This window comes from Dendropsophus ebraccatus, chromosome 2 (genome assembly GCF_027789765.1).
Source record: "Dendropsophus ebraccatus isolate aDenEbr1 chromosome 2, aDenEbr1.pat, whole genome shotgun sequence".
NCBI lineage: Eukaryota > Metazoa > Chordata > Amphibia > Anura > Hylidae > Dendropsophus > Dendropsophus ebraccatus.
In genome coordinates this window covers 160,838,281-160,853,018 of record NC_091455.1, presented here as the reverse complement: position 1 = coordinate 160,853,018, position 14,738 = coordinate 160,838,281, and the positions used below count along the sequence as shown (strand labels likewise).

The following is a 14,738-nucleotide window of genomic DNA, read 5'->3' as shown; positions in this document are numbered from 1 at the left end:
ACATTACACACAGTGATAATGACCTTTTTTAGCAGCTGAGCTGGTGGTTCTGTGGTGTTTCCATAAATCTTATTTCCTTTATTGGAGTTACAGAAAAAGTGTTGAATGCTCCCCTCAGCTGTACTTGTAATCTTGGACACTTCTCCAGTAGAAGCGAAGCACTTTTTTAGCTTGGCAATCTGCTTATCAGCCGACTGCTTTGGAAGTCCATGCCGGTCTATCCCGGGTGCCTGGAAAAGTGAGATGCAGTCCTGGGAAACTTCTCCTAGAACTGGATCCAGCTTTTCCAGGCACCCGGGGTTGAGCTGCAAAGACTTCAGAGGCAGCCGACTGATAAGCAGATTGCCGAGCTAACTTGTACTGTATATTCGCTTATCTCTAGTGCTAGGTGATCAATAGTAATTTGAGGTATTTTTTTTTATTTCTCACTGTTAAAGCCATAAACATTCTATTACTTTTAGCATGTGGAGATGCCAATTACACTTATTGACGAAAACTGCTCCTTGAGCCACTTTAGAGAAGTGTCTGCAACACTGGTTTTATTACCAAATCAATGTAGGAGTAAACGATAGAGAGGCTTTGCTGCCACTCATTATGCCATCCACTACTATAATTTCAAAAGTAGAACTAGTGTGACATTTCCCACCTTTACATTGAAGTTTTAATACCAAGAAAGACTAGCTGTAAAGTTGTAGTGCATAGCAAGATGGTAATGGTAGCTGAATACCACCAGAGGCAATGGTAGCAGGTCTCTCCTCTTCAGAAAGTCCCGCCTTCGTTTCTGAAACGATGTGGCAATGCCATTAAAGGGACCTAATCACCTCCCTACTGGAGAATAAGTTGGTTCTAGTACCTTACAGCTACCAGGCACAGCTCTCTGACGCCATGCCCTGTAGTCTCCAGCGGGACAGCAATTTGAAAGTCGTAATCTTTAATCATCTGTCCTGGCACCCCGTAAGTAGACATGAGGGCGGAGCATCTACTTACTGGGCGCCTGGACAGACAATTTAAGATTTTAAAATTGCCTTCCTGTGGGATACCTGTGCCTGGCAACTGTAAGGTACCAGGACCAACTCAAGTCATTACATTACAAACTAAGTGAAGCTTTGTTTGCTCGACAGTCTGCTAATACACTGGCTGCCTTTGCTCTCCGTACTGCTCCACCCCAGGTGCCTGGAAAAGCTAGATCCAGTCCTGAGAAACTTCTCCCAGTTTCCCAGTACTGGATCCAGCTTTTCCAGGCACCCAGGGAGGAGCAGCATGGAGATCAAAGGCAGTTGGCCTGTAAGCTGTCCACCGAGCAAAGGCAGCAATTTGCTTTGTTTGTAATGTAAATTTGCTCATCTCTACTCAAGAAAACCATTAATAAGTATTGGACAAAATCACTGGTTAGAGACACGTAGCCAAGGGGAGGGGCAGTATTCGTATTAGAGAACATATTGCTGACTGTTTGAGGTTTGTTCACATAGGAACTGTGCTCCTTTGTCCCGCCTCTCTGATTTATCTTCGATCAGCTCTCCGCTTAGCAGTGAGACCTGTGCAATCAGTAACTTTTGATGTGTCAAAAATTACTGCAAATGACAGTAATTCCTTAAAGAGCCAGGGTGCACATATCTAATGTGTCCTCTACCTATCCTGGCCTGTTATTACCTTTTTAAGCCAGCTCCACGTATTTACCTGTTCCTAAGCAATATTGTGATTTTATCATAGTAGCAGTGTGTGTTCCGATCCACTATCCTGTACCTAACCTGTGCCTGGTTTCCTGACCTTGACTCTTATGTACCTTGTTGATCCTCCTGTGCCTGGCCCAGACTGTCAACACTAAACAAAAGCGAAGCATCAGCCTGCTTCCATTTAACTGACCACCGCTCTGCTTCTCTTCGTTATTACTGTAAATTCCCTGATCTCCAATTTCCAGCACTTTGAGGCAATTTAACTTTCAACTGTAGACAAGTGCCACCTACTGGATCGGCGTCCTACTTTTATCCACATGAGATGTAGAAGGAAAGAGAGAATAAAAGGAGGACAGTGCCTCGGGTAATCCTGCTAGAAAGAAACAATAAAAGCAAATGGTGTGAGTGGGCTCTCGCCCGAATGCTTCTTGGGCTTTGTGCATATAACCCCAGGATTCAGGGTGACTCAAAGTGCTTGGAGAAGGCTGCTGGCTGGATGATCTGTATGGCAGGATGCTCCTAGGGGTGCAGCCCACGTCGTTTATCTAAAACAGAGAAGGCAAAAGGCAGAGGATATGGTTCTGGCGCTGCAATGAGTTATCTCCACAGAAAAAAAAAAACACTCAAAAATTTGTCTAGAGCAGAGTAGAAAATTACTTGGACCTAATTTTTAAATTTTACATACTCAATCTAAAGGGTGTCCCTTGCTGCAACCCCTACAGCCTGCACATTAACTTTTGTGCAAGGTCTGTCTTTTAGTAAAATGACTGAGATATTCTATTTTCTGCCAATGAGTGTCTGGCATGGGTCATGCAGCAATAGGGTTATTTTTCAGGGCCCAGGCCCTGTAGTTCCAGTGAAGGGAAATCTTAATGTGGTATCCCACTAGGGGTGTTACTATTGTTTACACCCTTCGCAAAAGTCTGTACTTTTTGTGTTCTTATTATGAAAAGTAGTATTAAGAGTAGACCACTACATGTCGCTGTATTATGCATTCATATGTGGAAACTGCACAGCTAAAGGATTGCAAAGGGTAATTGTATTTATGTGTACCAGCATCTGTGAACCAGTAGGATTTCTGATTTCTTCTTTCCTATCATCTCTTCTCTCTTTTCTTCTATTGCACTCTTTTCACCGAATCACAGCGCACCTTACACACTGTAGAGGAAGTTAGTCCCTTGGGTGGGGAAGGAGCAAAAGATTTTTGTTCGGGATGGTGTGCAGGAAGGACGCAAGCTAGATAGCTCTCCACAGCAGTCTCGTCCAGGCCCTGGCCCTCTGCCAGGTCCCTGTGGTTCAGTCTTAGCCAGTGCCCCACATGGGTAGGGCGCAAGACAGCACACTGTTACCAACCTTCTCACGAGTACTCACAAAGCACTATGCAGTATTAAACCTCTTAGGAGAGGACTAGCCAAAAGATAACATCAACCCACGCCGTGGACAAGGAGAAGTCACAGTGCAGAACAGTATCCACTAAAGAGCCACAGAGCAAGTAACTGATTCGGGTGGAGCAAAGTTTCAGTAAGCCTATGAACTCCATCTCGCAGCGCGGGTGTCAGCAGGGAACCTTCAGCATTCTGCTCAGCCCAGGTAACAAGGTCTGGGACCTGTGTCACCCATTAGTTCGGTTTGGCCAATGCTAGTGGGCATAAGGTGGTGTGAAGACTTAAACAAGGGTCAATCCACGGGCACAGGTGTTCTTCTTCTACAAGTATTCTACAGTATCATCCAACATCCAGGCAGAGCACATTACTACATGGGTTGAGACTCTCACAGCATCCTCCTCTCTGCTACTTTAGCTCAGCACAACTTTATAAACACAACTGTTTCCTACTCAGCACTTATCTCTTGTCCTATGTTGAAGTCTGTGTTGGAACTTTGTCAAGTGTATATCAGAAACTGCCTGTATTACCTGTTGCATATTTACAAGTAGTAAACCTACTCAACCTTATCTCAAGAGTCTGTGATCATTCATCACCACCTACACAGCATATACACCGCAACCTTGGGACACTTCCCCTTTCTGTGGGAGGCGGGTCCTACTATCTGGGAGGGTCATTAAACCGCTCTGGCCACCTGTGACTACATCATCTGTCCAAGAAATTCTTTTTGGGCGGCACGTCTGTGTCGAGGGTGGTGCTCGTAGTAGGAAAAAATTCCTATAGCATCATGAAAGTTCAAATCTCGGCACTCACCATTTTCATGCTTTCAGAAATCTTTTATTATAGAAAATTCATCTGATTTTTTTTTTACCGCTGTAAAAAAATCAGATGAATTTTCTATAATAAAAGATTTCTGGAAGCATGAAAATGGTGAGTGCCGAGATTTGAACTACATCATCTGTGACACTATCCCAAGGGACCCGGTAGCAACCCGGCAGGACACTAACCTCAGGGGAAAAGGGTACAACCGACCTTACTCTCTCAAAGCAGGCGTGCCATCACACCTGTGTGCCCACCTGAAACTGGCGTCACATGACAACATAATAAGGCCCTCAGCCATCCACCACCGGAGTGGCGTCACACTACAACACCTAGCAAGTCCCTCCGATATAACACCTCCGGGGGTACACCACATTAATACTTTAGCATACCAAGACATTTTTAGCAACTGTATGATTCCAACTATGTGCGAACAGTTTGGAGAAGATCCTTATCTGTTCCAACATGTCTGTGCCCCAATGCAGAAAGCAAGGTCCATAAAGGTATTGTTTGGTGGGTTTATTGTGGTAGAACTTGACTGACTGAACAGAGATTGTAGGCCTGGCTTCTCACCTGGAGTCTGACCTCATAAATGCTCTTTTGAATGAATGAAAAAACATATGCAATATGAAACATGCCTCAGATGTCCACACAGTCCACAGTGAGTCTGGTGTAAACAACTATGGGTTGTACCTAAACCCTCTGCTTGTGAGTACTTAAAAAACAGAACATGAATTAATTATGATTCCTTATAGTTATCTCCTCATGTCCTTCCATTAGTTAAAAACTCTAAGCTTTTGTATAATGGAAGTGTTATCGATCAGGCAGGAGAGTTGTGGATATAAAAAAAAACATGTAGCAGCTACAGTCAGATGTCCACCTCCCTATTTGAAGCCTATTCCATAAAATATATGGAACCTCCAAAATCAGCTAAATCTTAAATCCAAAGAGAAGGTAGCCTCGAATACTGTACATGTGGAATTCTAGTTATATTTGTAGCCAAAACAATGACCCTTAACACTTTTTTTGTCAATGGATGGAGCTGTAAGGGATCCTTGATATTGGGTGGGGAAAAAAGCTATTCTGCAACTTTAATTATTTTTTTTAACTGTTCATATAATTAGTATAATTTGCGTTCAAATAAACAAATTAGGAAAAACAAACAATTCTGGCTTTAGGTATTTTGTATTTCTTTACAATGTGGGATCAGTAACATTTAAAAAAAAACCATGAGGTTCAAGTTCTCATTTAGGCCATTTGGCGCAAGTTGCTGTCCCTAGCCAATAGATCCATTCTTTTTCTTTCCAAAGAATGGATCTATCCCAGTCTCCTCCTTTGATCGTGGTCCTGACTACCCTAATTCCACTGAACTTAAGAAACGATATGTTGCCTCCATGGATATTGTTAACATGTCTGAAGAGACGTTTTTCTGCGCCTGCTCTGATGTTCCTGATATGGTTGCCTATTCTACTGAATTCCAAGCCACAAATACATGTGGTCATATACATAACTCCTCTTGTGCGGCAGCTGATGTAATCCCTTGTAGTGTAGATCCTACTTGTGTTGGTGGTTACAAACTTTTTCTGAGGTTGTATATGTAATACAGCCACCAGACCTAAATCTGCCTACTATTGGTCCCTCTAACCAAGTTCCCATTTTCTTCTTTGGAATAAAATAGCTTTGTCCTCTCCTATCAGAGATTTGGGGTCTTGGACCAACCCGTTCCCTTAAATCTGTGTCTAAGAGGCGAATACTCCAATGTTTCTGCAGTATTTCTCAAACCCCTGTGGCACCTATGTCATAATTCCCAGACACTTGAGTTAACCCTCCTACCTTTTCTTCTCTTTCGGTATCAGTACATCGGTCCTTTCTTCCTGTTTCAATTACTAAAAAGCTTCCCTCAAGACCCTGTCTGGGTATTCTCTATATACTGACCCCAGGGGCGGTCTTGGCATTTCTGGGGCACCAAGCGAAGTTATGTCTTGTCCCCCCCCCCCCCTCGACACGCACTCCACAACAATAGACCGCTGTGTGCTGCCCCCAGTAGTATATACCCCTTGTGTGCAGCTGCCAGTAGTATATACCCCTTGTGTGCTTCCCCTCAGTAGTATATACCCCTTGTGTGCTTCCCCCAGTAGTATATACCCCTTCTGTGCTTCCCCCAGTAGTGTATAGACGCCTGTGTGTTCCCCTAGATATATATAGTCCCCCCGTGTGCTCCCCCAAAAGTATATAGACCCTCTGTGTGCTGTCCCAGTTGTATATAAACCCCCTGTGTGCTGCCCCCAGTCGTATATACCGTGTGCTGCCCCCAGTTGCATATACCCTCTGTGTGCTCCTCCACTAGTATATAGACCCCCTGTGTGCTCCCCCACTTGTATATAGCTCCCCTGTGTGCTCCTCCAGTAGTATATAAACCCCCTGTGTGGTTCCCCCAGTAGTATATAGACCCCCTGTGTGCTCCACCAGTATTATATAGATCCCTGTGTGCTCCACCAGTAGTATATAAACCACTGTGTGCTCCTCCAGCAGTATATAGACACCTTGTGTGCTGCCCCCAGTTATATATAGACCCCTGTGTGCTCCCCCAGTTATATATAGACCCCCTGTGTTCTCCCTGTTATATATAGACCCCCTGTGTGCTGCCCCGAGTAGTATATAGACCCCCTGTGTGCCCCACCAGTAGTATATTGACCCTCTGTGTGTTCCCCCAGTTGTATATAGACCCCGTGTGCCCCACCAGTAGTATATAGACCTCTGTGTGCTCCTCAGTAGTATACAGACCCCCTGTGTGCTGCCCCAGTAGAATATAGACCCCTGTGTGCCCCCCAGTTATATACAGACCCCCTGTGTGCTGCCTCAGCAGTATATAGACCCCCTGTGTGTTCCCCCAGTAGTATATAGACCCCCTGTGTGCCCCACCAGTAGTATATAGACCCCCTGTGTGCTCCCCCAGTAGTATATAGACCCCCTGTGTGCTCCCCCAGTAGTATATAGCCCCCCCTGTGTGCTCCCCCACTTGGATATAGACCTCCTGTGTGCTCCCCCACTTGGATATAGACCCCATTCTGCTGCCCCAAGTAGTATATAGACCCCCTGTGTGCTGACCCAAGTAGTATATAGACCCCTCTGTGAAGCCCCAGTAGTCTATAGCCCCCCTGTGTGCTCCCCCAGTTATATATAGCTCCCCTGTGTCTTCCCTGTTATATAGCTCAACTGTGTGTTCCCCCATTTATATAGACCCCCTGTGTGCTCCCTGTTATATATAGACCCCCTGTGTGCTGCCCCCAGTAGTATATAGACCCCCTGTGTGCCCCACCAGTAGTATATAGACCCTCTGTGTGTTCCCCCAGTAGTATATAGACCCCCTGTGTGCCCCGCCAGTAGTATATAGACCTGTGTGTGCTCCTCCAGTAGTATACAGACCCCCTGTGTGCTGCCCCAGTAGTATATAGACCCCTGTGTGCCCCCCCCAGTTATATATAGACCCCCTGTGTGCTGCCTCAGCAGTATATAGACCCCCTGTGTGCCCCACCAGTAGTATATAGACCCCTGTGTGTTCCCCCAGTAGTATATAGACCCCCTGTGTGCCCCACCAGTAGTATATAGACCCCTGTGTACTTCCCCAGTAGTATATAGACCCCCTGTGTGCTCCCCCAGTAGTATATAGACCCCCTGTGTGCTCCCCCAGTAGTATATAGCCCCCCTGTGTGCTCACCCACTTGGATATAGACCTCCTGTGTGCTCCCCCAGTTGTATAAAGACCCCATTCTGCTGCCCTAAGTAGTATATAGACCCCCTGTGTGCTGATCCAAGTAGTATATAGACCCCTCTGTGAAGCCCCAGTAGTCTATAGCCCCCCTGTGTGCTCCCCCAGTTATATATAGCCCCCCTGTGTCTTCCCCATTATATAGCCCCACTGTGTGCTCCCCCCATTTATATAGACCCCTGCTGTGCGCTCCCCCAGTTACACAGGCCCCTGTGTGCTCCACCTCCCATATAGTATACAACACAATAAAACAAACACTTATACTCACCTGGGTCCCGGCTTCTTCTCTTCTCTTCACTCTTGTGGCCGCGCTCCCCTTGTCCTGGTGCCGATGCTCCAGTGATGTCACTGGAGCACCGACACCACAAGGACAGAGCGGCCACTTGTGACCGCAGGGAAAACACTTCCTGCGGCCACAAGAGTGACTGACAGGAAGGGAGCCAATGGCTCCCGCCCTGTCAGTGCTGCTGCTGCATGAAACTTTGAGCGCTCATTACGAGTGCTCATAGTTACAGTTCAGATCACAGCAGCGAGCAGGGCAGCGGCCCTGTCTAGCGGTCTTGAGCACAAGAGAAGAGTGGGGCGTGGGGGCCCCCCTGGATGTTGGGGGCCCCAAGCGATTGCTTGGGGTGCTTGGTGCCAAAGACCGCTACTGACTGACCCTAAGATCATTAGCCTGTTTAGCAGTTTCTTTTTATGTGCAGGTACTGGCCTTTAGAGATTCCTGCCCTAAGTGGTCTCGGATGATGAGAGAAGAGAGTTGGTCTCTGTGGCTTTCCAATATACAGTAGTAAGGATAGTGGGCAAATGAAAACTTTATATCTTTGCATCAAGGTGAAATTTATTTACAGTGGTCAGATATGTACACCATCTGCTATATCATAGTACGCACCCTTTGGTGCAGTGCTGTTCCAACAGCAGAAACAATAGTCCAGTCCAAGATAGGGAGTCAGTCTATAGTACGGCAGAATCAGCAGAGCGGCACGCTCCCCAAAGCCAATACACTGCACATGTACCGCTATGGCTGAGGTACATCGACGACGTCCTGATCATCTGGACGTCGACGATGGACCACTTCAGGGAATTTGTGACAGTACTTAAAGAGTCACTGTCGTATTTTTTTTTTTTGCAGAAATCAATAGTCCAGGCGATTTTAAGAAACTTTGTAATTGGGTTTATTAGCCAAATCTGCCATTATCTGCATGTAAAAAGCCTTTTCCCAGGTCCCCCCCCTCCTTCCTCTTTTTCATCCACTCTGAAAAATCTGAAAATTGTGACTTGTTGCAGGAGACATACCCTGTCTGCTCTAGGGAGAGGGGAGGGGGGAGGAGGAAGGAGGGAGTTAGCCGGCAGCAGAAAGCAGATAACAGAAAATTACAGGCACGGAGCTGGGTGACAGCTGTAATCCGAGCTCAGACAGGTCACTGGTGACTGTCACAGGAGATATCCCGTGAGGGATTTGTAGATTAACTCTTTGTTGTCCTGTTTTGGTCTTTTCTTTAGCTCTCTCCATAGGAGAACAATGAAGATAGGGGGGAGAGCTTCAAACTGCTTTTTTATGATAAAAATGCATTTTTCGGATAATAAACCCAATTACAAAGTTTCTTAAAATCGCCTGGACTATTGATTTCTGCAAAAAAAAATTCACGACAGTGACACTTTAACTCTAATGATCTGGGGTTACACTTCACCTACACAGTTGATAAACATGAACTCACATTCCTTGACCTCAGCATCAAGAAGGGCACTGATGGCCTATTGACCACAAAAGTGCACAGGAAAAGCACAGCCACGAATACATTACTCATGTGGGACAGCTGCCACCCCGACCCACTGAAGAAAGGCATACCCACAGGTCAGTACCTAAGGGTTAGGCGTAACTGCTCCACAATTGAGGACTTCAAGGAACAGGCCAACGAGTTACGGCAGAGACTACTCAATAGGGGCTACCCCAATAAAACACTTAGAAGGGCCTACAACAGAGCTATCACTACAGATAGGCAAAGACTCCTGACTCCCAAACCTAGACGAGAGGAAGAAACAATCAGTAGAATCATAGGGACCTTTGACGGTCAATCACAATCAGTTAGGGACATCATCGCACGCTACTGGCACATCCTTTTGAAAGATCCAGATGTAGCAACCATGATCCCAGATAGACCTCAAATCACCTACAGAAAGGGCCGTAGCCTGAAAGACAGACTGACCGCGAGCTACTTACCTCCAGTACATAAAACAGGTACATGGCTAGAACGACAAACGCCAGGGATGTTCAAATGTGGACACTGCTCGATGTGCAAATATGTTAATCAGAGCAGGGAAGTGTACAGCACGGTCACAGGTATCTCCTACCTGATCAGAGACTTCACCAATTGCTCCACTAAAGGTGTGATATATGTACTCACCTGTACGTGTCCACGTAACTATGTTGGTAAAACCATCAGACCCCTGAGAGAGAGGATGAGGGAGCATGTTGGGGATATCACTCATGGTAGGAATACCCCGGTAGGGTTACACTGTAAGGAAGTGCACAACTGTGATCCCCGCCAAATCTCGTTTCAGGTCCTGGAAATGGTGAAGACCAACATCAGAGGTGGCGACTGGGAGAGACTAATCCTACAAAAAGAAGCAGAATGGACCTATAAATTTAGAGCATTAAAACCACAAGGACTCAATGACTATATCCAATACAGCTGCTTCATTTAAAGGATACTAGGATGAGCATATAGCTACAGAGACGTGCTGATGTTATGGAGCACAGCGTTGGACTATAAAGTGACAGTAATGTTGACATTTATCTAGCTGTGCCCCAGCGTACACATGGTCTTAGTCGGAGTATGGACCAGTATACATTATGGGCAACCATTAAGGACTAAGCAATATAATATGTGGCTGTATCATGCAATTGTACCATACGCGGCTATATGATGTCAGTGAGTCACACAGTGTCCCTACCTGTTGACAAATTTAGATTATGCGATTTATCCCATATATGACGTACGATTCTACTGAGACGGACGGTGTTTCTCTATGTCTAGTAGTACTACGGTCCCCCCTTGCTATGTGCTGACACAGGGTTGATAGTCACGACCCATGGCGGGATACGTTGCTAATGTTGCCTCCAGCCCTGGTGACACCCTTGTATCATTTCCACTTGATCCACTAGTAACTTTCATCCTGTCATACTTTAATGCCGAGAACGGGGCTGAGTTCCCTACGTTCTCATTATACGACACCAAGATGCACGGCACACACCCCCTCTACTCACCATACGTCACTCACACGTGACCGGGAAACCCGGAAGTATGTGACGTCAGGGAGGGGGCGGGATGGAGATGCCGGCATTTAAACCTGTACCGCGCGCTTCACTGCAGGGCCGTTATCAGTAGCCTGCTAATACAGAATCCACACAACTCGATCCACCGCTCCTGATGATTGCAAGAAATAAGTGCAAGAAACGCGTCGAGCAATATACAGCGAGTGTGAACAGTCCATGAAGGGTAGTAGGATTACGGTAAAGAGAGTCTGAACCACGGTAACCCCGCAATTGCATGTACACATGTGAGATAAATACATGAAAGGTAATCGGCAAAAGGCTTTGGGGAGCGTGCCGCTCTGCTGATTCTGCCATACTATAGACTGACTCCCTATCTTGGACTGGACTATTGTTTCTGCTGTTGGTACAGCACTGCACCAAAGGGTGCGTACTATGATATAGCAGATGGTGTACATATCTGACCACTGTAAATAAATTTCACCTTGATGCAAAGATATAAAGTTTTCATTTGCCCACTATCCTTGCTCCAGAATATACATGAAAACAAACAGACGGATAACATATATTATATATTGTACCAATATACAGTAGTATCCAGCCTCCCCTCCTCATTCCACATGATAAGTGAGTCAAGGAAAGCTAGATAGGTTCTATGAATCTCATGGGGACATTTTAAACCTATATCATTTTGATTCAGACCCCTTAAAAAGTCAACGAAACTGGACTCTGGGCCATCTCATATGGTGAAAATATTGTCAATGAAGCATAACCAAAGTCTGATCTGTCCAGTAAATTGGGAATTGTCATTGAACATAACCCCCTCCTCCCACCAACCCAGGAAAAGATTAGCCACAGTGCGGGAACAAGGGCTCCTCTGAGCTGGTGGAAGAACCTCTGCTCGAACAGGAAGAAATTTCTTGTGAGGACAAATCTCACAATAAACTATACCGAGTTCATGGTAAACTAAAGTATGAAGGGCCTTCACATCAATTATGCCCTCTAATCGTTTAAGGGAATTAGTCGTGTCCCATAGATAAGAAGGTAGGCTGGTCACAAAGAGCTTAAAGGGGTTAAAAAAAATCAATCATAAACATAGTTTTCCCACTTACCATCCCTACTGAGTCTGTCTCCCATTTGAATTTCTCGCTGTTTGTAGGTCCCTGAAGCTCCAGTTGGTGTCTTCATTTTTTCTTTACTTCCTGGTTTGAGCTTTCTTATAATACACTTTGTCACCTGTGATGTCTAACTGACTCTGTAAAACTGTTAGATAGCTTACAGCTTGGTCAGCCAATCAAAGCTAAGCATCCTGAATGATCTGATAAAGGGAGGCTGGCTTAAAAGGGCTTAGACCCGCCTCCCTCTTAATGATGTCACTGTCACAAAATGGCTTCCACAGAGCAGCCTGGCGTCAACAGTCATCAGGTGAGAATGAGTTTACTTCACTTCCTGGTGGGGGGTTAAAAGGGGAAAAGATAGGGAATTTGTATACCCTCTGGGATTGTTTGAAAAGAAGCTAACAACCCTCACTCCAGATGGTGCTGTAGTGATCACTGAAGAGAGTTGCAGGTTTTTTTTTTTTTTGCCGCAATTGAAATATTGTCTTCACAAGATAACCCCTTTAATTTTTTCTTTATATTAAAACAAATTGTTGTGTATGCTCATGACTTGAAAAACAATAGTTTCTATCCAGTATCACTTACTGTCATATAGGATGTGGTGAGAACAGTATCAACCAATCCTAATGTTTGACAACCAGGCAATTGTAACATATATACAATATAGAATGTTTACCAAAATGACTATACATCTATATAAATATAAAAGATTTCTTACAAAAGCTAGCCTGAGATATCAAGTGGGAAGTGTAATATGTTGTAATAGCATTGTTCCTCTTTCCACTTAATGTGTCAAAACATACATACAGTACATACAGTAGTTCAGCTCCTTCCAACAAATGTAATCTGACACTGTATCAGCAATTCAAGGCTTGGTGATGTTCTAACAGTATGGGGGCATTCCTCTGGGGCGCACGCTGACACTTCATAAGGGCACTCTGGGGGTAGGGGACACTCGGGGGTAGGTCACACTCTGACACTCTATGTGGACACTCTGGGGCTAGGGCGCACTGTGGGTAGGGAGCACTTTGACACTCTATGGGGGCACTCGGGGTAGGTCGCACCCTGACACTATCTGGGCACTCTGGGGGTAGTTCGCACTCTGACACTCTATTGGGACTTTCTGGGGCTAGGGCGCATTCTGACACTGTATGGGGGCACTCTGGGGGTAGGGAGCACTCTGACACTCTATGGGGGCACTCTGGGGGTAGGGTGCACTCTGACACGCTATGGGGGCACTCTGGGGGTAGGGAGCACTCTGACACTCTATGGGGGCACTCTGGGGGTAGGGTGCACTCTGACACTCTATGGGGGCACTCTGGGGGTAGGGAGCACTCTGACACTCTATGGGGGAACTCTGGGGGTAGGGCGCACTCTGACACTCTATGGGCGCACTCACACTCTATGGGCGCACTCTGACACCCCATTTGATGAACTCTGACACTCTATGGGAGCACTGACACTTTTTTTGGGGCACTCTGACACTATTGGGGAACTCTGACACTCTATTGGGGCACTCTGACACCCCATTTGACGCACTCTGACACTCTATGGGGGCACTCTGACACTCTATGGGAGCACTGAAATTCTATGGGCACACTCTGACACCCCATTTGATGCACTCTGACACTCTATGGGGGCACTATTGGAGTAGGGAGCACTCTGACACTCTATGGGGGCACTCTAGGAGTAGGGAGCACTGTGACACTCTATTGGGGCACTCTGACACTCTATGGGGGCACTCTGGGGGTAGGGTGCACTCTGACACTCTATAGGGGCACTCTGGGGGTAGGGTGCACTCTGACACTCTATGGGGGCACTCTGGGGGTAGAGAGCACTCTGACACTCTATGGGTACTTTCTGGGGGTAGGGCGCACTCTAACACTCTATGGGGGCACTCTGGGGGAAGGGTGCACTCTGACACTCTATGGGGGGACCCTGGGGGTAGGGCGCACTCTGACGCTCTATGGGGCACTCTGGGGGTAGGGCACACTCTGACACTCTATGGGGGCACTCTGGGGGTAGGGCACACTCTGACACTCTATGGGGGCATTCTGGGGGTAGGGAGCACTCTGACGCACTCACACTCTATGGATGCACTCTGACACTCTATGGGGACACTCTGACACTCTATGGGAGCACTGACACTCTATTGGGGCACTCTGACACTCTATTGGGGCACTCTGGCACCCCATTTGATGCACTCTGACACTCTATGGGAGCACTGAAACTCTATGGGCACACTCTGACACTCTATGGGCGCACTCTGACACCCCATTTGATGCACTCTGACACTCTATGGGGGCATTCTGGGGGTAGGGAGCACTCTGACACTCTGTTGGGGGCACTCTGGGGGTAGGTCGCACTTTCACTTACACTCTGACACTCTGTTGGGGGCACTCTAGGAGTAAAAAGCACTGTGACACTATTGGGGCACTCTGAAACTCTATAGGGGCACTCTGGGGGTAGGGAGCACTCTGAGACTCTATGGGGCACTCTGGGGGTAGGGTGCACTCTGAGACTCTATGGGGCACTCTGGGGGTAGGGTGCACTCTGACACTCTATGGGGGCACTCTGGGGGTAGGGAGCACTCTGACACTCTTTGGGTACTTTCTGGGGGTAGGGTGCACTCTGACACGCTATGGGGGCACTCTGGGGGTAGGGCGCACTCTGACACTCTATGGGGGCACTCTGGGGGAAGGG

At 46.7% G+C, this 14,738-nt stretch overlaps 1 protein-coding gene across 2 annotated transcripts in view; it reads left to right on the top strand.

The window, feature by feature from the left end:
* Positions 1 to 14,738, top strand: part of CMTM7 (CKLF like MARVEL transmembrane domain containing 7) — a 39,553-nt gene that overhangs the window by 3,326 nt on the left and 21,489 nt on the right. The window contains exon 1 of one of the 2 annotated variants that reach the window (XM_069960399.1): positions 12,259 to 12,342. The exons of the other annotated variant lie outside the window; for it this stretch is intronic. Coding sequence (XP_069816500.1) covers positions 12,304 to 12,342 — 39 coding nt within the window. The 5' untranslated portion in view covers positions 12,259 to 12,303. Of the gene's footprint in view, positions 1 to 12,258; positions 12,343 to 14,738 lie in introns of those variants that run through there. 2 annotated transcript variants of the gene reach the window in all.